The sequence below is a fragment of the Bipolaris maydis genome, assembly GCF_028858645.1.
Source record: "Bipolaris maydis strain C4 unplaced genomic scaffold PSV08scaffold_1, whole genome shotgun sequence".
NCBI lineage: Eukaryota > Fungi > Ascomycota > Dothideomycetes > Pleosporales > Pleosporaceae > Bipolaris > Bipolaris maydis.
Window position 1 is genome coordinate 713,199 of NW_027093857.1, and position 22,752 is coordinate 735,950.

General features: G+C 50.5%; 8 protein-coding genes across 8 annotated transcripts; 5 read left to right on the top strand and 3 right to left on the bottom strand.

Moving 5' to 3' along the window:
- Positions 1-300: 300 nt before the first annotated feature.
- Positions 301-5,813, top strand: PSV08DRAFT_375846 (uncharacterized protein; the record flags this gene model as incomplete). The annotated part of the gene is made up of 2 exons (XM_014218946.2): positions 301-482; positions 537-5,813. 2 exons carry the CDS (start codon positions 301-303, stop codon positions 5,692-5,694), a joined length of 5,340 nt encoding a protein of 1,779 aa, XP_014074421.1. The 3' UTR covers positions 5,695-5,813.
- A 3,347-nt stretch (positions 5,814-9,160) lies between these two features.
- PSV08DRAFT_192538 (uncharacterized protein) lies at positions 9,161-10,273 on the top strand. Its single transcript, XM_014218947.2, has 2 exons — positions 9,161-9,385; positions 9,445-10,273. Exons 1-2 carry the CDS (start codon positions 9,296-9,298, stop codon positions 9,901-9,903), a joined length of 549 nt encoding a protein of 182 aa, XP_014074422.1. The 5' UTR covers positions 9,161-9,295; the 3' UTR covers positions 9,904-10,273.
- A 221-nt stretch (positions 10,274-10,494) lies between these two features.
- PSV08DRAFT_213266 (60S ribosomal protein eL27) lies at positions 10,495-11,385 on the bottom strand. Its single transcript, XM_014218948.1, has 4 exons — positions 11,360-11,385; positions 11,187-11,208; positions 10,937-11,132; positions 10,495-10,888 (listed from the first exon to the last, which is right to left on the bottom strand). The coding sequence occupies exons 1-4, from the start codon at positions 11,365-11,367 to the stop codon at positions 10,707-10,709; spliced, it is 408 nt and encodes a 135-aa protein (XP_014074423.1). The 5' UTR covers positions 11,368-11,385; the 3' UTR covers positions 10,495-10,706.
- Positions 11,386-11,557: 172 nt separating this feature from the next.
- On the top strand, positions 11,558-13,226 carry PSV08DRAFT_213270 (WD40-repeat-containing domain protein). Its single transcript, XM_014218949.2, has 3 exons — positions 11,558-12,185; positions 12,237-12,488; positions 12,545-13,226. Exons 1-3 carry the CDS (start codon positions 11,601-11,603, stop codon positions 13,046-13,048), a joined length of 1,341 nt encoding a protein of 446 aa, XP_014074424.1. The 5' UTR covers positions 11,558-11,600; the 3' UTR covers positions 13,049-13,226.
- Positions 13,227-13,477: 251 nt separating this feature from the next.
- PSV08DRAFT_242411 (HAD-like domain-containing protein) lies at positions 13,478-14,212 on the top strand (the record flags this gene model as incomplete). Its single annotated transcript, XM_066092285.1, has 2 exons — positions 13,478-13,756; positions 13,829-14,212. 2 exons carry the CDS (start codon positions 13,478-13,480, stop codon positions 14,210-14,212), a joined length of 663 nt encoding a protein of 220 aa, XP_065949925.1.
- Positions 14,213-14,823: 611 nt separating this feature from the next.
- Positions 14,824-16,970, top strand: PSV08DRAFT_192549 (uncharacterized protein). The gene is made up of 3 exons (XM_014218951.2): positions 14,824-15,699; positions 15,769-16,166; positions 16,217-16,970. Exons 1-3 carry the CDS (start codon positions 15,243-15,245, stop codon positions 16,856-16,858), a joined length of 1,497 nt encoding a protein of 498 aa, XP_014074426.1. The 5' UTR covers positions 14,824-15,242; the 3' UTR covers positions 16,859-16,970.
- Positions 16,971-16,991: 21 nt separating this feature from the next.
- On the bottom strand, positions 16,992-17,927 carry PSV08DRAFT_169987 (uncharacterized protein; the record flags this gene model as incomplete). The annotated part of the gene is made up of 1 exon (XM_014218952.1): positions 16,992-17,927. One exon carries the CDS (start codon positions 17,925-17,927, stop codon positions 16,992-16,994), a length of 936 nt encoding a protein of 311 aa, XP_014074427.1.
- A 3,895-nt stretch (positions 17,928-21,822) lies between these two features.
- PSV08DRAFT_397814 (uncharacterized protein) lies at positions 21,823-22,752 on the bottom strand (the record flags this gene model as incomplete). Its single annotated transcript, XM_066093545.1, has 2 exons — positions 21,823-22,128; positions 22,624-22,752. 2 exons carry the CDS (start codon positions 22,750-22,752, stop codon positions 21,823-21,825), a joined length of 435 nt encoding a protein of 144 aa, XP_065949926.1.

Sequence of the window (22,752 nt, forward strand, 5' to 3'; positions counted from 1 at the left end):
GCTCGAAGCCGGTGAATTGGCCTGCTGGATTGTCGCGAAGAAGCACAAAGGGATGCCTCGAGATGGGTGCTGAGTGGTAATAGTGATGGAAATAGTAGAAGCCAGTGGCTGCGGAGTGACGCGAAATGCACGCTGCGGCCTGGCTAAGTGTCTTGGCGTGCATGACCACTATACCCTGGGCGAACTTTTCTGGTCCCGAAAAAACTCCCCGCAAGTTTCGCGCTGCTGCGAACATCACTACCACCGCCTTTGCGCGCGCATTGCTTCGAGTACAGGCGCTGCGTGCACTGAGGCGACGCCATGAATACCCATCAGCCAACTTCCTCGGCCATTAATGGCATCGAGTTTGGCTTTCTTACTACAAAAGACGTCAAGTCGCTCTCGGTGAAGCGCATCACCAACCCAACCACATTCGATTCGCTGCTTCACCCAGTACCAGGTGGTCTGCACGATGCAGCACTCGGTGCTTTCCTCGACAATCCGTGAGCTTCATTCGGCCATTCAAGATCCCATTGTCTATGCTAACAGCCTTCAAGATGCGGAACATGCGGTCTCACAAACTTCCTAGGCTGCCCTGGCCACTGCGGCCACATCGAACTCCCAGTACCTGTATACCACCTCACATTCATTGACCAGCTACTGCGACTGCTCCGAGGCAAGTGCGCATACTGCCATCAGCTCAAGTTCGCCCGTGTGCAGGTCAACGAGTTTGTCTCCAAGCTGCGCCTGATAAGATGCGGATTGGTACAAGAGGCAAACGACATGCACGAGCACATCAACCTTGAAAAGGGCAAGTCAAGCAAACGGACCGCCGACGATTCCGAAGATGAAGAAAACGACCACGATGACATCATCTCACAGCGAAACAGCTATGTAAAGAAGTGCATGAAGCGAGCGGGCATCTCAAAGCATGATGCTAGGTCGGTGCGCGAAAAGAATGAAGCTATTTCCGACGCGCGCCGACAGGTAGTCAAGGAATTTTACGCAGAACTTGTCAAGCGCAGGATCTGTGGCAACTGCCAGGGCATTAGTCCTACGTACCGTAAAGACCGGGGCATCAAAATTTTCCGAAAGCCGCTTAGCCAAAAAGACAAGACCAAGATGGCCCAGGCGGAGAAGCGCATCCAAAATCCTCTCGATGTTCTGGCCCGGCGAGATGCAAAGGCAAAGAAGCAGCATGTACATGCGGACGAGGGTGTGGCGGACCTAGATCCCGCTTCCGAAGAAGATGAGGACATCGACATGGAGGACATACAACAAGCCGATGGCTCGCTCGTCGCCACAGAGGCACGCATGGCCCGGAAAACGAAGACGGACGAAACCTTGGAAGCCGCGCAAGAGTATGTGAACTCGACTGAAGTCAAGGCAGCCATGACTCTGCTCTTCGAAAACGAGTCGGAGATGATGCGACTGCTTTACAGCCCATACGGATCAAAGTCCCTGGTGGATGTGAGCGCCGACATGTTCTTCACTCAAGCCATCATTGTCCCTCCCAACAAGTTCAGGCCTGAAGACAAGACGGGCGACTCAATTGCTGAGTCGTCCAAGAACAAGCTCTACAAGGGCATTCTAGAGGCTTGCGAAAGCATCCGTCAGATCAGCCAGGAGATGCAGGGCAAGCCTAATGAGCTAGGTTTTAGACAACGAAACTTTGATGACATGCAGACTCAGTTCGTGAACCTACAGGGCGCTGTAAACGCCCTTATTGATCGCGATGCCAACCCCGTACAAGGCCGTGGTGCCGTGACCAACGCCGATGGTATCAAACAAGGTCTCGAGAAGAAGGAGGGTCTTTTCCGAAAGAACATGATGGGCAAGCGTGTCAACTTTGCTGCACGAAGTGTCATTTCACCCGACCCGAACATCGAAACCAACGAGATTGGTGTCCCCCCGGTATTTGCCGTTAAGCTCACTTATCCTGAGCCGGTTACCAACCACAACTTTTACGACCTCAAGGAAGCAGTAATCAATGGTCCAGACAAGTGGCCTGGAGCGCACGCCATTGAGAATGAATTCGGACAAATCATTTCGCTGAAGAAGAAGAACTACGAAGAGCGATTAGCCTTGGCCAACCAGCTGCTCGCCCCATCCAATTCCTACTCCAATGGTGCCAAGAACAAAAAAGTACATCGCCATCTCAACAACGGTGATGTAGTGATTATGAATCGACAACCGACACTGCACAAGCCCTCTATGATGGCGCACAGAGCACGTGTCTTGCCAGGAGAGAAGACGATTCGCATGCACTATGCCAATTGTAACACTTACAACGCCGACTTTGACGGTGACGAGATGAACATGCATTTCCCTCAGAACGAGCTTGCTCGCGCGGAGGCCATGACCATTGCGGATACTGATCACCAATATCTGTCTGCAACCGCTGGAAAACCCTTGCGAGGTCTGATTCAAGATCATATTTCCATGGGGGTTTGGCTGTCCAACAAAGACACCTTCTTTACGAGAGATCAATACCACCAGCTACTCTACTCTTGCTTGCGGCCAGAGGACGGCCACACGACCTCAGGCAGGCTTGAGACTGTTGTCCCAGCTATCCTGAAGCCTCAGCCAATGTGGACGGGTAAACAGATTATCACAACCGTCCTGAAGAACATCAAACCCGCAGAATACCAGGATCTTACACTTTCGTCCAAGTCGTCCACAAACGGCAAACTATGGGGTGCACACTCCGAAGAGCAGTTCGTCATAGTCAAGGATGGTGCGCTTTTAACCGGCATCATGGACAAGGGCCAGATTGGACCTGCTGCTGGTGGTCTGATCAACGGCATCTACGAAGCATATGGCGAGACCATAGCTGGAAGGGCCTTGAGTATCATTGGACGGTTACTTACCAAGATGCTACACATGCGTGCATTCTCTTGTGGTGTTGAAGATCTTATCCTTACCGGCCAAGGAGAGGAAGCAAGATTGGTAGAGCTCCGAAAAGCAGAAAAGATTGGATTCGAAGTAGCATCCAAGTATGTTACTTTGAACGCCGAAAAGATCGACCCTACCAACCCAGAGCTACGGCGACGACTCGAAGCAGTTTTGCGAGATGACACCAAGCAACACGGTCTCGATCTTCTCACGAACACTGCAAACAGCAAGATCTCTTCGGCAGTCACTGCGGCTGTTCTTCCTGACAAGCTCATCAAGGCGTTCCCCAAGAATCAAATGCAGGCCATGACAGGTTCAGGTGCCAAGGGTAGCATGGTCAACGCAAACCAGATTTCGTGCAATCTTGGTCAGCAAGTTCTTGAAGGCCGAAGAGTTCCCGTCATGATCAGTGGTAAAACGCTGCCGTGCTTCAAGCCCTTTGAAACTAGTGTCCGTGCTGGTGGTTACATTGTCAACCGTTTCTTGACTGGTGTCCGACCACAAGAGTACTATTTCCATATGATGGCTGGTCGAGAAGGTCTCATTGATACCGCTGTCAAGACCTCGCGTTCCGGTTACCTGCAACGATGTATCATCAAGGGTATGGAAGGTCTTCGCGTTGAATACGATACCTCGGTCCGCGATTCAGATGGCTCCATGGTTCAGTTCCTCTACGGAGAGGATGGACTCGATACGACAAAGCAGAAATATCTCAACGACTTCAAGTTCCAGGCTCAGAACTTCTACTCTTTGGCTCAAACCCTTCATACTGCAGAGGCCTACCCTCGTGTCTCCAGTGCTGAGGCTGCTGAGCATAACAAGAAGGCTGCGAAGAAGGCGAAGAAGGGGGACTTTACAGCTATGGACCCCGCCACGGCAGTTTACACACCCTCACGGCACAGTGGCAGTACTTCGGAAACATTTTTGCAGGCTAAGCGCGAGTACTGCGACAAAAACCCCGACAAGCTGCTCAAGAACAAGAAAAAGGATGAAGAAGGCGAGATTCTTAAGCGTACTTTTGAGCAGATGCTCGACCTCAAATACCTTCGATCGCTGGTTGAGCCTGGCGAGGCTGTTGGTGTCGTGGCTGGCCAGTCCATTGGTGAGCCTTCAACACAGATGACGTTGAACACTTTCCATTTGGCTGGTCACTCTGCAAAGAACGTCACTCTTGGTATCCCTCGTCTACGAGAAATCGTTATGACGGCTAGTGCGAAGATCTCCACACCTTCCATGCAATTATATCCCCACCCTGAACTGTCAAAAGAGGACTGCGAAAAGTTTGCAAAGAGCATTACGCGTCTACCGCTTTCCGCTGTACTTGACAAGGTCACCGTGACAGAGACTTTGGGCGCGGGTACGCAATTCAGCCAGGCGAGAATCTACAAGATTCGTTTAGACTTCTACCCTGCAAAGGAGTACACCAAGGAGTATGCTATCAAGGTCCGTGACGTTGCCGAATCGATTGAGCAGAAATTCTGTCCTCGACTGCAGAAGATGGTTTGTGTCGATCTGAAGAAGAAGGCCGCAAACAAATCGCTCTCTACAGCAAGCTCAGCTAGTATTCCCACCGTTGGTGAGAAGACTGGTAGGAGCGATGAGGCAACAGTTGAGGAATCTGAAGAAACTCTTCAGGCTGATCGAGAAGGCGGTGCTGAAGACGAAGAGAGTGATGACGGCGAAGGCGACAATGACAACACCCATGCCAAGGACAGAGGCAGGCGTGAGGACAGTGTAGCCTACGAAGAGCCAGAGGAGGAAGAGCAAGCTGCCAATGCCAGACTCGACCGAGAGGACGAAATCAGCGAGGACGACGAGACATATGGCGGCAGCCCCAAGCCATCGCGCGCCGCCACTCCCGATGCCGAGTCAGACGACGAAGATGAGGAGATGACTGTTCCTACCGACGAGGCCTCGGACATTCGCCGTGACCGCATTTGCACCAAGAATGCTGATATTTTTGAATTCACCTTCGACGACCGCAAGGGCGCTTTCTGCGAGATTAGTTTTGAGTTCTCAGCTTCCACAGCGAAGCTTCTCATGCTCCACCACGTCGAGGATGCAGCTAACTTTTCGACCATCCATGTCATCCCTGGCATCACAGCCGCACAGTTCTCTGCCCAGTCGAAGGATGTCCCGGAGAATGTCATCAACACGGAGGGTTCCAATCTCATTGCCATGCGCGAATACGCTCACATCATCGACGTAAACCGCACCATGACCAACGACATTGTGGCCATGCTACATCTGTACGGTGTCGAAGCCGCACGTGCCACTATTGTGCGCGAAATGCACGCCGTCTTCTCTGGTCACGGTATCAGCGTCGACCAGCGCCATCTCAACCTCATTGCTGACACCATGACCAAGGGTGGAGGCTTCTCACCTTTCAACCGTATCGGTATGAAGGGCAACGTGAGTCCGTTCATGAAGATGAGTTTCGAGACCACTGTCGGTTTCCTCAAGGATGCCGTTCTGGAGCACGACTGGGACGAGCTGAAGAACCCGAGTGCCAGGATTGTGGTCGGCAGACTAAGTACAGTTGGTACAGGTGCTTTTGACGTCCTTGCCCCTGTCAGGGTTCGCGATCCACTCAAGCAGGCAGTCGCGGAGGTCAACGATGTTCTCAGCGGCGATGTGCGACAGAAGCGTGATTCAGACTCTGAAAGCGAGGATGAAGAAGAGGAAGAAGAGGATGAGGATGAGGGTGGTGTGGAAGTGGAAATGCAGGACGTTGAAATGCAAGATGTGGATGAGGTTGAGGAGGAGGTTGTTCAGGAAGAACCCAAGAAGGAAAAGAAAAAGAAGAGTAAGAAGCACTAGACACGGCCTGTAGGTGCTGATCTTTGTTGTATGTATGTTACTTGCCATGAGGTGTTTTTTTTGTGTCATTTGAGGATTAGCATAGGTTTTTGGCGTTTAATATTCCAAAAAAAGGATGGTGTAATGTTGCATCTAGTGAGTTTCGCACTTGCGAAGTATCATAGATGGCGAAGAATGAAATAGTTTTGAACACTGCATGCTTTTCCGCTGCTCTGTATTCATGCGATGGGTCTAGAATGGGTGGTGTTGTTACTTGTGGACGCCCTATCTCAAGGCCTGTTGGACAAAAATGGAAATGAAAAAGTACCTACCAGGAGAGATGGTATAGTTCACTTCACCCTACTCAGAGTAAGCCATCAACTCGGCAATCAAACCCACCCGATCCAACCCCAGCCCCCTACTCCTACGTACACCAAGCATCTCGCCTACACACGCAGAACCCTTCCACCACTAATCGGCACCTACACCGTCTCCCCGCCCCCTCAATGACGTGACATCCCTCCTCGGCTCATAAGGCTGAATTGTTGAATCCCCCACATTAACGACGAACCCATCGTCCTCCAGTCGCTCTCGCGTCTTCCCGCGTACAACCTACTCAACAAGGACTCGATCGAGCGATTCCCAAGGCAATGCGGGGGCCATCTCACTGCGCATCCTGCTAGATAGCTGTCCAAAAAAAAAGAAGAAAGAGAGAGAGAAAAAAAAAGGAAGGAGGAACTTTGGTGCATGGCATGTGTATGTGTATGTACGTAAAGTGGTGACAACAGCCTACCTACCCTTGCTGTAATACACTGGTATTGCGTCAAATCAATGAAACGGACAATTATTCCCTACGTATGAAATCACGCAATACTGGTTTACGCCCCTAAGCACGTTCCAGCATTGAAAGAGGGCAGAACAAACGACCCAGTCATGAATCGGAGCGCCCTCCTCCCCCGAGCTTTGCGAGCAAAAACCCACATGCAAATTTGACGTTGTCCCAAAAAGAAATGCGGGGCAGCTAGATAATAAAAAAAGAGTTGACATATGTATATGTGTTGATTATAGTACCGGGGGGGCGGGGGAGGAGGGGCTGACAGCAAGCCCCGTCCTTCTGGCCCTCCGTTGTTTCCGTAGGCCAACGAGAAAAAAAACGGGGTGGAAAGAGAACGGTGGTAGTGGGGTGGGATAAACGTTAGGGGCATGGGAATGGGTAAGGAAAGGTCGAGCGATATGGTGTTGTTACTTTTTTGGGAGGGAGCTACTAGGGGAAATGAGAGAGATAAGGTAGAGGCAATGGGTCGATTTGGTTGAGGGGAGCTAGTGGGGTAAGGGAAGTGGTATGACGACGGAGTGGAACTTGGATAGTAGAGTGACTGTCGTAGTGGTCAATCTGTGGGTTTTGGAGGCTGTTGTTGCTGGGTGTAACAGCGCATTCTGTGGTCTAGGTCTCTTCCTTTTTTTCTTTTTTTTCTTTCGTCTAGAAGTAGTTCATATGCTGTGGACCAGAATGTCGCTCAACGGCGTAGTGGTACCCGAGTTTCGGATTCGTATCCTTAGGCTTGGGGTTGGGGTTGGGTTGGGGTTGCCTAGGGACGGACGACCCGCGCGGGTTTGGCAGGTTGGTTCGTTTACGGACCAGGTCCTCAACAAATCGAGCGAGGTTGAGCGATCGTTCCCAGAATGCCAGAACCTCGTTTGTTCGTTGGCGCTTCGCTTACGTAGCCTTGTTGTCTTGGCTAAGTATGTACACTGAGTAGGATCAATAACCCACTTTTACATGACCGCATGAAAACAGACTATTTTTCCTTGGACCGCATAGAGCAAGAGAGAAGGCAAAGTGGCGTGGACATGGGTAGGTGCGACCGTAGCGCCAGATCCTTCCCGACATACCGCCCTGCATGCGAGGAAAAGCCGATTGTCGAGGCATCTCGGTGATGGAAGGGCTGGCTTGCCGCGGCTCGTTGGGTTGACTTGCTCGGCAGCAGCTGAATGTGGATATCCCGACTTTTTGTCTTTCTCGTTGGTAGCCAAAAGTCATGTGATAGAGGTAGTGCATAGGAACACAGCACAGCACAGCACAAAAGATAGGGAACAGAGATAGAGAAAGGGCCGAAGATAATTGGCCCGTTTGGCCTCTGATCCCAGATCCAAGTCGCAGTAGTTGAAAGATGCATGGGGCTGGAAGAGGTAGGTGCCTATTATTTGCACATCTCTTCGCGAAGGGCAATAGGCCTCGATTCGGCATTCCCCCCTCTGACCCATGAGCCGAGATGTTGCTGTTTCCCAAGAAAAAAAATAGACGTGTATGTAGAATAGGAGTGACTCCACTTTCACATGCAATCATGTTGCCTGTTGCTCATTTCAAGGACTGGCATAGGCCCTTAAATCCCAGACGCAGGAAGCAAGGCAGCTCCGCAGTGTTCTCCACCGAATTGCAATGGCAGATGCACAGCGCCGTGCTGGCACTAAGTGCTGTACGGCCAGAGTACCCGTGGTGGCAACGTATGACGGAGCAGGCGCCCGGATGCGAACAATGGCAAGAGAAAAAACTGCGTGATAAGCCAAAGATGGTTTAAGCATGTGAGGGGCGAGTTACAAAGCAAGAGAAGATGGAGGAAGGCCAGGAAATCCAGCTTCTACTAAATTAGAACAGCATGGAGTTGCTATACCTAGTGTAAATCTCACGAGCAAGCCAAGGGCAGACAAGTACGCGCGGGACCAGGGATTTATGGGCCGACTTTTATCTGACGTCGCGCGCGGGTGGTCCGACTGGGATTGGCCAGCGCGTTTTCGTTCGCCCTGTCTTTCACATGTCAAATGGCGAGCAAGACAGACAGACAGACAAAGACAGAGCTCAAGGAACCCAGCCCCAAACACAACTTGCAGTGCTGCGACACGCAGCTCCTGGAAAAATGTTCAGTTTGTGCAATATCGCTTCGAATGTGCAATTGGGCCCAGGATAAAAAGGGTATGTGTAAGACCAACGGTGCAATCAACAGGCTGCATCGGGGTCTTCTTAGCTTTGGGCCCTGTGTAACAAATGGCTTGCATTCGTCACTCTAACCCTTACGCACCGGCACTTCTCTATCTTACCTTACTCCTCTTTTCTCAACATTGCGCATGCGGATCCCGCGCTCACGCAAGGAAGTGGCAGCGAGCATGAAGCAAGGCAGGAAAAAACCGGGGCCGCGAAAACACGGGCGTAGGGGGATGCACTGGCCGTTGTTTGGGTATGCGCGTGGGCATCGAGTTACAGTAGCGGATACGAAGGGGGTCGTTGATAAACAAGTGATTAGACGGATGGGTGGCCTGCTATCGATAAGGGCACTTTCACATGCAACTGCACACCCGTACTTGTGCTCCCACCACATCCGCACACAAGCCACGCCGTTTTTAGCAAGGTCCCGCCAACCAAAGCTCAGTCACATCATAGTAGCGGCTGGGCCATTATAATAAGGCGAAGAGAAACCCCTTTGCAGGCTTTGCTTCGCTTTATTTGTTCCTCTCTCCCTCTCTTTCCATTCCGCTCCCCCCTCATTGCGGCTCAACAACAACATAGCAAGCCCCCACCCTCCCACCTCGTCCTATACCGAAACCACTCCTCTCTCTCCTTCAGCCAATGGCACCACACGCAACTGACGACGGCAACATGGCAACCAATGGCGCACCTCTCACCAACGGCGACGTGCCCACCTCCAAAGTCCTCTCGGTACGTCATACTATTCCACCCCCCTGGTTGCGCCACCACCCACACTAACACACCTTCAGCACCTGAACTCGTACCCCGTCGTGCACGACAGCGTCGAAACATTCAAGACACATCCCTACGGCGAGCGCGCCCTCGCCCTCGCCAGCAACACGTACAACAACGTTGTCGCACCCCTGCACCCCTACCTGCGCACCCCTTACTCGTACATCTCGCCCTACCTCGCCCGCGCCGACCAGCTCGGCGACAGCGGCCTCTCGACCCTCGAGTCGCACCTCCCCATCGTCAAGGAGGACACACAGAAGCTCAAGCAGTATGCTTACTCGCCTGTCAACTATGTCCACGGCACCTGGCAGGACGAGTACAACAAGACACACTATAACAATGGCGTCTTGAAGATGGGTATTGCTGCTGTGAGCTTTGAGCTGAGGATGATTAGCGATGCTTGTGATGTTGTCCTTGCTTACCTTAGCAAGGGCAAGGAGCAGGCTAAGAAGAAGACTGATGAGGTTAAGCAGTAAGCTTTCTTGCCACAGGGCTTGAGGGAAGACCAGTGAACGGGTACTTTTTTTCCTGGCTATCCTCTTCTTTTTTTTCTTCTTCTTCTTTTTTTCTTCCTTCTCGGATTTACACATGTCTTTATGGGCTTGCGCGGTAGCTGGGCCTATTTTATGGGAAAAGCGAAAGCGTTTGGTTTTTTTTTTTATCTCGTTGGCGGAAACACATCTTGTTCGTCTATTTTGCTGCAGCATGTGTCCATTTTAGGGGGGCGGGGGCCACGTAGATTGAGTAATAACTATGATATCCCTTTTTGAGAGACTACAATAAGATGCCGAGGAAATGTCATGGGTGCAATCGGTACTTCTGACATTTACCTTGATGCGATTCAAGCCTTGATCTGTCATCGCGATACGATAGTGTCCGTTTGCATTTAACTTTGGGTGTCAGTCACAATACAGTCCCATTAATTCTGCAGCATCGCAGTATCGCATCATCGTAGAACCGTTCGCTAGGGTAGTTGAGAAACGAAGAGGACATGGGCGTGGCACTACAGCTATCAGCATCACCTAACGCATCACGTCAACACCCAACAACCAAAAAAAAGCAAGGCCAACGTGGAAACTCATGTGTATTTCATGAAGTTCGTGAATTGAGCCGGATGCCGGATTTTTCATGCTTTGATTATCAAGCCGATATACACGCCATGATGCCAGGCCGGATTTTAGGGTCCTGTCATCTTATGATATCCACCGACATGCTCATGCACAATCTTCCGTGCCAAATCATGCCCATCTGCGCCCAGCCGTGACCAAAAAGGGAAAGCTTAGAACTGTAAGGGAGTGAAGAACCATCGGTTCTTTCCGGACTGGTATCGCTCCTCGAATGCCTTCTTGACAGTCTTCTTGGCCTCCTCCCGTTGCGAGACCTCCTTGAATGTGTCGGCAGAGATGACGCCCTTGAGGTTCTCGAGCTCAATGGTGTAGCGGGTGGGCATGATGTGAGTGTCTGCTAGTGTTAGTGCCTGCTCCTCCGACCAGCCTCACATCCACATACAGTTGACCTGCTTGACGAAAGGCTTGACCTTGCTCTTCTTGGCCTGCTTAGTCTTTGACATGCGGCGGGTGACCTTGGATGGGTAGGTCTCGATACCGGCAACGAGGGCGTGGGGGAAGGGGTGCGACTTGGTGCCGTTGTCAAGGGGAGAAATGATCACACACTTCTTTCCGGCATAGCGGCCCCGGGTGATGATCTAGGCGGACTGTGAGTGAGTGCGATTGAGCGGGTTCGAGCGATTCTAACGTACGACAACGCGTCCGACCTTGAGGCTAGAAATGGTATGTTAGCAGCTGTTCTGTCGCATATTGCAGATTTTCCCAGGTGCAGGCATTGGCGCCCCAGCACACCTGCAGACGAGCATCGCGGTGCGCCAATATGCATTCCGGGAGAAATCGTGCGTAGAGTCGGGGAGGCACTCACAACTTCATTGTGGCTGTCCGGGTTAGTGATGGGATACTTGGTCGTGGAGTTCGAGGTTGTCGTCAAAGCCAAAAAGCGCTGTGGGCGGTCTCGCTAGATCTTTTGGCCGGTGCCGCCACGCTAACCCGGCTAGCGGCGCTGCTGGTTGGTTGGCCCCACCCTTGCCTCTAGAAATCTCGCAGACCCGCCAAAAGTTTCGCGACGGCGACTCTGGACGACCTGGACAGCGACGACACGCACCATGAAGATCAAAGCCCTCAGCAGATCCACAGCCTCGACACAGGCGCCGGGATCAAGTGTCTCCAAGGTCACTCGGAATCTCGATCCCAACCAGCACCCGTTCGAACGCGCGCGAGAATATACAAGAGCTCTCAATGCGACAAAGGTCGAGCGCATGTTTGCGCAACCTTTTCTAGGCAGTTTCGAGCCCGGACATGTTGACGGTGTATACTCTTTTGCAAAGGACCCAAACTCTCTCGAGCATTTTGCCAGTGGCAGCGGTGATGGCATTGTTAAAGTTTGGGATTTTACAAGCAGAGAAGAGAAATGGCAGGCACAAGCACACGAGAATCTCGTCAAGGGCATGTGCTGGACGCAGGACAAGAGGCTGATAACCTGCGGTTCTGATCGCCAAATCCAAATGTTCGAACCTTATGCCCAGCCATCTAGGTCGCCGCCCAAAGCAACCTGGCACGGCAATTCAGCCTTCACATCCGTCACACACCATCGTTCGCTGCCCACCTTTGCTGCCGGTTCTAGCGTCATTTCCATCTACGACACATCGAGAACTTCTGGAGCTCCAGTATCAAGCCTCGTATGGCCATCGGTAAGTTCTGTCTTTTGACCAAGTGTATATCGTGTACTAATTACATAAAAGGCAATCGATACCATTACGGATGTCAAGTTCAATCAAGTCGAAACCTCAATCCTAGCATCATGCGCCACAGACAGAGCAATCATTCTATATGATGCACGCACAAACTCGCCTCTCCACCGCACTGTTCTTAACTTTGCCGCAAACTGCATTTCATGGAACCCAATGGAAGCCTACAACTTTGCTGTTGCCTCGGAAGATCACAATGGATACATTTTTGACATGCGCAACATGAAGCGGGCTTTGCAAGTTCTGGTAAGCCCTTTGTCCAAACCGACCTTCACTAGAAAGCATTTACTGACACCAAACAGAAAGGGCATGTCGCAGCAGTCATGTCGATCGAGTTCTCCCCCACTGGCGAGGAACTCATCACTGGCAGTTACGATAAGACTATCCGATTGTGGGAGCGCCAAAAAGGCCATTCTCGCGATACTTACCATACAAAGCGGATGCAGCGCGTCTTCTCCGTGGCCTGGAGTCCCGACAACAACTACGTTCTCAGCGGATCTGATGACGGCAATGTTCGCTTGTGGCGCGCAAGGGCGTCCGAACGACGCGGCGTCAAGTCATTTGCCTTGCGACAGAAACTTCAATATGAAGAAGCACTCATGGAGCGATACAAGCACATGCCAGAGATCAAGCGCATTCACAAGCATAGGCATCTTCCTAAGACGGTCAAGAAGGCTGGTGAGATCAAGAATGAGGAACTCAAGTCTCTTAAGAGGAAGGAGGAAAATGAAAGGAGACATACAAAGAAGGGTGAGGTCAGACGAAGAGCTGAGCGTGAAAAGATGATCCTAGCGCGAGAGCAATAAGATATCGAGAAGGCAATGGTATTATACTTTCTGCATAGCGTTGGCGTTTTGGTATTTTACACGAGACTCGGGGGGGCTACAGGATACCACACTGAGTGAATATGATGTCTGGAAATAGATAAGAGTATATTGAAAACTATGGTGGAATTTTCAACTAAATATTCAGACGTCTTTACCTAACGTGGATTTTAGTACGAGGTCGCGTCAACATACTACCCTGAGTACCCCGCTAAGGCACACCTGTGCGCCAATGCGGCGATTGCAAACTTCTTGACAAAACCACGTTATTATGCCACTACTGCTCTTAAAAATCATCAATTCATACAGAATTATCTGACAACCAACTTCACTATCCCTAACCTCTCAAAATGGGGCGTGAACATTTGAAAACTCCATCTTGGTGGTTCTTCGACTTGGACGACACTCTCCATGAATTCCGCAAAGCATCTTCCTCTGCCGTTGACGCAACACTGCAACTCATCATCCAATAACAGCAAAGCACCAAGCCTCAAGCCTCCTACACCACAAGAAGACTCTGTCACATTCGCCGATCTGAAAGCAGCATACTCCAAAGTCCTCAAAGAAACCACATCCTCCGCATTCACAGGCGGCAAAACAAGCCACGATTACCGCGCCGAACGCTTTCAAAATACACTGAAAGCTCTCAGTCTCCCCTTTACACCAGACCAAGTAGCACAAATACTCAATGTATACAAAAACGCACTGATGCAACATCTAACGCTAAAACCTAGTGCAACACCCTAACTCAAATCGCTCAAGCAACAGGGTAAACATGTAGCTATCGTGACTGAAGGCCCGCAAGACGCTCAGCAACGCACTGTTGCCGCGTTGGGGCTAGAACCGTATTTCGATCGGTTGATTACTACAAATGCGTTTGGGGTGGCCAAGGTGGATGGGTTGTTTGAAAAGGCGCTGGAGGTGCTGGGGGTTGAGGGAAGGGAGGTGATCATGGTGGGAGATAGTTGGGATAGAGATGTGGTGCCTGCGGGGAAAGCGGGGATAAGGTGTGTGTGGTATGCGGAGGGGTGTGAGGAGGAGGAGGAGAGGTATGTTGAGTTTGGGAGGAAGAGGGTGGAGAGGGTGGTCGTTGTGGATTCGTTAGGGAAGTTACGGGAGATGGTTGAGGAAGCAGAGCTATGTTGAACGCATTCTGGTATTTTTCTGCGTGTAAATTGGAAAATGAAATAGGGTTGTGTGGTTTTAAGAGCATGCCTGAGTATATTGTTACGGTATCAGTAGCGGATTAGTATTGCACAACTGATTAGCAAAGTCTGATGACAATCTCGAATGCACATAGAGCTTGTGAAGTTCCAGCGTGCACGCTACCATACCTCTTCTTAGCCCCCCTTGTAAAAATACATGTTGTGCCATGTGAACACTGTCAGCAAACCGAGTTTGTTAAGTCTCCTCCATCTCTCTCTTTTTCCACTTTTTCCACCTAAATCCTTATGCTGTTAAGACTTGGATACTCTTCTCCATCCTCAGCCTCTTGGATACCCGGTGCATGAGTGGGAGAAGGCGGTCGAGGTGAGGTTGCGAAATGATTAACATGTGACCATAAGATATATCACATAAGACACAGAGTGAGCATATACTACTATCAGCTATACCCCACCCTAAAATCCATCTGATTGTAGTGAGGTAAGGGTATGGTACGCCTGAGACTAGTACTGCAAACATACGTATTGCTGGAGGACCGTGCAGCGAGAACAAGCGAAGTGCAAGACGTGGAAACTAATTCCGGATAGCATTGTAACACAACACACATTCTTATTCGAGGATAGTATAGTAGAGGAACACTAAGCTTTATCGAGTCCTGAGTAATCTAAGACCTGCATACCATCTCGCCACACACCCGGCTTTTGCGCAAAAGCATAGTAGCTTTAGTTACGGCACCCCGCTATGTCGGCGTGCAGTTTGCGTTCCTTCTTCAGCTTCAGGGAACAAGGATGCAGGCCACTGCCTATGAGCTTGTGCACCATCTAGGATTCATGCAGATGAGCCAAGATAATGATAAATAAACGGTACAGTTAAGATTCAGCCCGAAAAGTGGTTAGTCGTCAGCATAGCTTGAGGAATAGTCCTCTTATCTCCTGCACCTGACATACTACTACCCTTTCTTTCTTTCTTGTGTTTCTTAACCCGAATTGCAGATAGCCCTTACCACCCCCCCATGATTCTCTTTCCCATTATCTTCTGGCTATTATGCGCCGTGCATAGGTCATTGGCGAATTCGGATGACCTGAAGCAAGTCGTCTTGGGGTTGAATCCACTACTATCCAAGGATGCTGTTATCACGTTCCCTTGGGATGCGCGTTGGGACGATTTACAAATTCGCGGGTCTTCTCCACGCATTTCCCCAAACTACAATGTAGTCGTCGAAGTAGCGACCGAAGCCGATGTGCAGACGATAGTGTCTCTTGCCGATCGGTTCAATGTCCCGTTCTTGGCTATCTCCGGTGGACATGGGTGGACTACGTCGATGAATGAGCTGCCGTATGGCATTCAAATCAACATGAGAAAGCTCAATACCACGACGCTCAGTCAGGACGGCAAGACGGCAATAGTCGGCGGCGGGACAAAGCAGTATGAGATAACCCGTTCTCTCTTTGCCTTGGGCAAATACGCTGGTAGGTGTGATCCAGTGTTTTAAGGTTTTGGTCAAGTGGCTTGGTGCACTAATCGTAAACTGCTGATAGTCACTGGACTTTCGAATTGCGTTTCAGTAGCAGGTCCATTATTAGGAGGCGGCCACAGCCTACTCCAAGGTCAATATGGCTACTCTGTCGATGGTCTTGTTTCTGCAAGAGTAGTTCTCGCCAATAGTGAAGTTGTCGAAGCCTCTCGAACCAAGAATGCTGACCTATTCTGGGCACTGCAAGGAGCCGGTCACAACTTTGGCATCGTCACCAGCCTTGAAGTAAAGACTTATGATGTCCCATCCGACTGGACGGTTTATACTCTGATATTCTCGTCGGAGAAAGTTGAAACATTATTCAATTTGATCAATGACTTCGAGGATCCAAAAACGGACCGCCCGGCAAAACTGGCATTAACTGGAGTATTCATAAGACTTCCCGCTGTGGACCCCACCAACGTAAGTGGTATTCTAATGCCATGGAAATGACATAGCTAACTGCCCATAAGCCTGTCGTCTTATACACTGTCGCATATGAGGGCTCACAAGCACAGGCTGAGCCCTATGCTGCACGTTTCATAGCTCTTGGTCCCATCTTTACCAAGGTCGATATTGTCAACTATGTCGAACTGTACACAGTGACTGGAAACAATCTCACCGGTCAAGCCTGTACACCGAATGAGAATGTTCTAGGAGCTGGAGTTTCATTGCCTGCTTGGAACATCCAGGGTGTTCGCAAAGCCTTTACGATATTCGGCGAATACACAGCTGATCCCCGTTTCAACACTTCCATCACACTTATGGAGAATTATGGGATGCAAGGTGTACGCGCTATTAACGCCGACTCTACTGCTTTGGCACCTGAGGAGCGCGAACTACCCATCCTTGCGAGTGCAGTGATTTGGTGGTCTGGTGAAGACAAGGAAACAACCAAGGTTGCCGAGAGTTATATACATGCGATGCGCGATGCCCTATACACGGGTGTCGATGAAGACAGTAGCAAGAAACGACATTGCTACGTCAACTATGCAAGTGGAGATGAACCAAAGCCTGAAATATATGGATATAACACTAGACTCGAGAAGTTAGCTAAACTGAAGAGTGAGTGGGACCCAGAGAACAAATTCAAGTACTACAACCCTATATTGTAGATAGTACAATTATTCATCACAGAAGAGCTTTTCATCAATCAAAACACACATGTTACTCAAGTCCAAAACATGATGAATTTGCTGTAAACCCCCAGACTGGCGCCAGCGCCGAGAAAAAAAAAATGTCTCAGGGCTATCCAAGCCACTTCTCCACCGCAGCATTGTCGGGATATGAAATGCTTCCCTCCTCCATACCAGGGGCCCTTGGCTCCGGAGGCCAAATCCTCTCGCACTCCTCCACGTGCCTCGTGATTGCGTCCTCAGTCAGTTCTACTGACCTCTGCATCGCCCCCTCCTCCTCCTCCTCCTCCTCCAAGGCCATTCCACCCCGTGGCTCAAAAGCCTTCGCAGCACGGTGAATCTGCGCCACCGAAGCCCCTTCATCCCACTCCACGTCCACCCTCTCAAACCCCCTCGTCGTCACCACCTCTCTCTTCTCCCCAAACCCCCTCGAAAACCTCTGCTCCCCCAACTTCCAAACCTCCACCTCCCCTCTTCCCTCTCCCCGCTCAATCTCCTCCACAGTATGCTTGCTAGCAGTGACTGTCACCCCCTTCCACAACGCCTCCCTCGTCGTCCTCTCCCCGGCGACACTCTCCCCATTCATAAACAACCCCGCTTCATTACACGCCTGGCCCACGCCAAGCCACTCCTTCTCCTCCAGCATAAACAGCCTCGCCAGCCGCTCTGGCTCCCGACACACAAAATGAAGCGACTGCGCCGCCAGCAGCGCATCTCCCAGCACGCTCCACACATCTGTCCATGTGATGGTTAATGAGGCGGATTTTGATGGGTGAATGATGACTTGGAGTGTCATCTTCTCGCCGTCCAGGAGCAGCGTTTCCCAGTCTTCTGGGCCCCAGATGGGGAAGGGAGAGGGGGAGAGAGAGGAGAGCGCTGTGGCCTGCGCTTCCTTTGATGTGAGGAGGTGAGGGAGGGGAGGAGAGATGGCTGTTACGTCGAATTCTGCTTCATTGAATTCGACGGTGGTGGTGGTGGGGAGGCTTTTCAGCCAGATTTGCTCGCGGAGCTCCTTTGGGAGCTTTGAGAAGAGTGTGAAGGAAGGCATGATGGTGGTTATGATGATGATTCTGACTTTTTTGACCTCTGGTGATGATGTGGGTATGAAAAGAGACTTTGTCAGAATGATGATGTGTGATGAAGATGGTTACCACTGCCTGAGGAACACATAGAGAGATGGGCTTCTATTTAAATGCGTCTAGAGTCGGAGGTCAGAGAACCAGAGTTTGGTTTGAGGGATTATTTTGTCTTCAAGACAGCTGTAATGTTGCTAGGAGTTTGGTTGTAATCTCTCTTCTGTTCTTTGGTCCATCCTGTAAGTAATTCCCTAGGTGTAAGTCTCTGCATTGTATTCGTCTAGCTCTTATATTGTTGACACGTAACTCACTATAGAAGACCAAGTTGTCATCATTTTGCTAGAAAACACCTCTTGAGGGATTTAGAGGTGAAAGCAATCATAAGTAAGTTCACTGGCTAGAAATATCTATTTTCATCCACATTACACTACAGTCACATATCTAAAGTGACTCACACTACTTCAATAATCTAATAATATATTTTATATACCTGCTCTCACTCATTCGCTACATTCCTTTCACTTCGACTACATCGCACGAATGAAGTACAGTAAATGTAAACGCTAATCTACAAGTACTATTATTATATAGTCGTCTGCGTATCACAAAATATGTATTTCAACGAGGAAAGGAGTCATTTAACATATGACTCAATTCATATATGCCTCAAGAGACAGAAAAAGATGGATTTGTATCATGCATCTTGCTATTCGTTCTTACTGCTGATGTGTCACCATCTACCTCATCTCTCCTGTCAGGTTGATTGTCACTTGTCTGTACCAGATACATCGATTCAGTTATCAGTCTCTACCGACACGTGTACCACGTCTCTACAACCCACACGAATAAAAAAAGACGCATTTGCAAAGACACTCTTTGCACAGCAATTGCAACGTTGCATATTGCAAAACGCATGTGAAAGAGAGCTATCAAGAGCAATAATATTATAAGATTACTTGAACAATCTATTCCACTGTAACTCGGCCCACGCGCTCAACCTTCCCCAAATCTCAACATACCCGCGCGCACACGTGATTATCAGTTCGCCCGACGTTCAGTCCACACTCATTCCCGTCTCCCGTTCTCAAATCACCCGACCGCCGCTCACCCCCCCCCCCCCCCCCAGCAACACGACCACAGGCCAACCTAATCACCACCCTCCTCCTTCTCCCTAATAAACAACCTTGTCTAACGTGCCGCTCCGCAAATGAAAGCAAGATCCGCGACAGAAGTTATTAGGACAATCATCCGACAAGGGCCACATGTAGAAAGAAAAAATTGACCGAAGGGAAAGATACGGGGACGAATCCATATGCAGGTTCACTACATCTTCGCTGACCGAAGTAGCACCCTACCCTTGCACATACATACACACACACACACACACACACACACACACACACACACACAGCCCCTCTCCTCCTCCAATCCAATCCTGCTCCTCGCTTTTTTTTTTTTTAAAAAAAAAACCTCTCGCCAAACAAGAAGAAAAAAAACCACTAAACTTTCTGTGTATATGTAAGGTATATGTATGTATGGATGTATGTATGTGTGGCGGCCACAAAATGCAGGGTCGCCGAACAGAAGCCCCCCCCCTCCCCCATGAAGGTTTAAACATACATGTAAACTACACATTACAGGGAAAATACCGAAACTTGTCATCTCAGGGAAGCCATGCAGAGCCGGCCCGCGACGCACGTCAATTACTCGGCAGATTTTTAAGTGTAATCAGTAGACCAAAAGTTCAAAAAAAAAGACTTTGTTGACAAGGTAGAGAAAGGCAGTGAAGGGGAGGGGAGGGGGGAAGGGTTGTCGCCCGTTTGCTCCGTTTGGCCCCCCTAATTTGACCTTTTGTTTGTCTACTCTTTCCCGTTCATTCGTTCAATCGCAGTTGTGCGATTTTGCGACGACCAGTGTTTCAGATGCATCATGTGTTCGCAGAACAGATTGCAGCTTTTCTTGGTTGGGGGAGGGGAGCGAAGGGCTACGGACAATCGGAAACGAAACGGCTTGGCGCTCTTTCTCCTCACCCCCCCCCGTACGTTGAGTACATAGTTCGTTTACCCCGATCTTGCTCGTGTCCCAAAGCAACAATGGCGCACGTGAATGCTTCAGGGTTCGACATTCAGACTTTATTGTCTACCTGTCATTAATCTCGATCTTTTTTCCCCTTCTTGCCTCCCCCAGCCGAACATTACTAGTTTGTTGATTCGGAGTGGGGAAAACAATGGGACAGAAACTTTTTTTTTCTCCTTCTTTTGCCTATCGTCTTCTTCCACCGCGGAAAAAGCCGGCTTAATTCGATGACCCATCAATGTCACATAATACGAGTCGCGAGAAATGAAAGAATGGGAGAGTGGCACCGCGTAGTAGAGCCGAGGATGTTTTTTTTTCCCGAGAGCAAGAGCGAAACGACCCCGCAAAAGTCCCCTCCATGCCATGCAAATCCATACGTATTGTACCACATCTCCGAATATTCCATGATGTTGATGTTTTTTTTAATATCCACAACGTCATACTATATCTGGTACCCATCGAGAGAGGCGCAGCGGGTCCGATACACGAGAGTAGCATGTCTAACTTGCTAGTAGTTGTAAGTCGAACCAAGCGCCAGTATCGGTGGTTCACCCTTCTCAATAAGCACCACGTCGGATGCGGGGGTTTGCAAGCGCAAGGACGTAATTAGTGACACTGGGATGTGGGCATCCAGTTCGTTCAAGCTGATGCGATGGTTTGGCTAGGGGGCAACATGGCGTGTGCGTGTACCATGGTTCGCAGGATGCGAACGGCAGCCACTCAAGACGACTACACGGACAGCAACTTCCCATCACTAAAGACGCTAGTTTTACCGTTAACCGCGCACACGTACCAGGCGCGACTGGTCTCGGCCCGCAATGCATGCAGAGATTTTCGTGATAGATCAGCCCATTTTCCCAACCAACCCCCCCAGCCCTCACTAGGATAGCTGGTCGAGCGCTTTGGTGCTCGGTATGTATCTTCGGATAGTTGGAGAAGCCGGGCGATGTTTTGCGTGTGGACCACGGTTGACGCGTGGCTAGTAGTCCCTATGGATGCTGCTTACACGCAGGGTGGGCCTGAGCGTCATGATTTGTTCAATCTGGTGTCTAGTCCGAAAGGATAGCCATTGGGTACAAAACCTACCAGAACCATCTCGGCAGGAGCCTGCTGTTGCTTGCCCTCTGATACGCAGGTAAGACCGACCACGCCTGGGCTATGATCAAAGTAGGCTAAAAAGCTCCCATCAGGAAAAAAAGTGGATGCTCTACGAGGCAGAGTTTCGGGCTAAGCACCTCAAGATGCCATAACATTTATTGCGCTCAGATGGATCGTCCCGAGCGCACGTATGTAAAGCGATGGCCGCGATTTAGCCAGCCGCCCATACCACTTTGTCGGATAAAAACATTGACGTTCCGAGTCAAGCGAATTCCAAAAAGCATGCTTTACGGCACCATGTCATTAAGCTATGGCATGATTACAGTTCGGCGTGCAAAGGGCACTTGGCAGCCAGCGCAGAAAGCGTCCTGGGATGAGTTCATGAGCAAAGGAATTTAATTGCCCGCTGGGGCAGAATTGGCCATGTGATACTGGGCCGTGCCAACATGCTCAGCAATTTTTTTTCATAACCGCGATTCGAATCAAGACATGTACATACATGTCTACGGGCGGATTTGGATGGTTGAGAGGTTGCAAATAGAGACGGCGGCAGGCTAAATGCACTGTCGAACCCAAAAGCAGTCTATGCACGATTGCGCTCAGACGACATGTTCTTAGAACAGCGGTGTCGTCTGATATAGGGCATCTCGAAGAAGCTACATGACGAACATCGAGTATTGCGTCAAGCCGCAATTAGCACAGTGGGAGGAGGCGCAATCGAAGTGACATAGCCCCAGGCTGCAGTACGCCCTGTAGCTGGGGCGGGACGCCAAGGCGATGCATGTAAAGCACGTCGGGCGGATCATGCAAAGGCTTGGTGACAAGCGGCTCTGCTGCTTGTGGTGGTGGTGGTGGTGCTGCTGCTGCTGCGAGATGGCTGCATGCTTTTTTGGCAGCCGTTATAATGCTGCGTGTAGACCGAGGCCGACGTTGCCGGACCAGTTTGTCACGACGCAAGGGAGAGGCGCAGTGGGCTAGTGCCGGAGCCGTGGTCAATGACTATTGAAGGTTTAGGCAGAGCACTCTACACCTAGAGTAGTAGATTCGCGCGAACAATGAATGAGTTGGAAGAAGAAAAAAAAACAAAATCAAAGCCGAGAAGAGCGGTGAAGGGGTTGGCAGTAGGGCGGGAAGCAGCTCGAGCGAACAATGAACCCCTCACTTGGGAATTGTCTATTTGTTGAACTTTGTTGAGGCCGTCGAAGAGCAGGTGGAGTGGACGCGAGCAGTATGCGAGACCGGTGAAGCCGAGAGCCGACCAATCACGCGGTCACATCGCACCCCACGAGCTGCACAGCGCCGTCGTGGCTAGCCTGCTCCGTCCACTTCCCGATAACGGCTCTACTGGGCTTCCTGACGTGGCCGGTGGTGATTGGCAGCCCCGACGCCTATCTGAACAGTCGAGCGAGCATGCGCCGCTGATCCAGCTGCCTCTCAGAGGCATCGTTGCGTGCCAGAGAGAAAAATGCCATTCTTTCCATGTACAGTACGTACATGTCCCATGTCGGATGCTCCACGCCTGCACTCGACTCGTGCGCCGTAGAGCGCGGACGCGAGGGGGTCGGTGCGACTGCATGCGAAGACGCCCGCTCCAGCGACTTCCATCGGGTCCGCTATTGGCAT

Coding starts and splice junctions, on each gene's coding strand:
- PSV08DRAFT_192538 (XM_014218947.2), top strand. CDS start 9,296: ATGGCACCACACGCAACTGACGACGGCAACATGGCAACCAATGGCGCA. Junction 9,386..9,444: donor CCACCTCCAAAGTCCTCTCG/GTACGTCATACT, acceptor ACACACCTTCAG/CACCTGAACTCGTACCCCGT.
- PSV08DRAFT_213266 (XM_014218948.1), bottom strand. Junction 11,133..11,186: donor TCAAGGTCGGACGCGTTGTC/GTACGTTAGAAT, acceptor CAGTCCGCCTAG/ATCATCACCCGGGGCCGCTA. Junction 10,889..10,936: donor TTTCGTCAAGCAGGTCAACT/GTATGTGGATGT, acceptor TAACACTAGCAG/ACACTCACATCATGCCCACC.
- PSV08DRAFT_213270 (XM_014218949.2), top strand. CDS start 11,601: ATGAAGATCAAAGCCCTCAGCAGATCCACAGCCTCGACACAGGCGCCG. Junction 12,186..12,236: donor CAAGCCTCGTATGGCCATCG/GTAAGTTCTGTC, acceptor ATTACATAAAAG/GCAATCGATACCATTACGGA. Junction 12,489..12,544: donor AGCGGGCTTTGCAAGTTCTG/GTAAGCCCTTTG, acceptor GACACCAAACAG/AAAGGGCATGTCGCAGCAGT.
- PSV08DRAFT_192549 (XM_014218951.2), top strand. CDS start 15,243: ATGATTCTCTTTCCCATTATCTTCTGGCTATTATGCGCCGTGCATAGG. Junction 15,700..15,768: donor TGCCTTGGGCAAATACGCTG/GTAGGTGTGATC, acceptor AACTGCTGATAG/TCACTGGACTTTCGAATTGC. Junction 16,167..16,216: donor CCGCTGTGGACCCCACCAAC/GTAAGTGGTATT, acceptor ACTGCCCATAAG/CCTGTCGTCTTATACACTGT.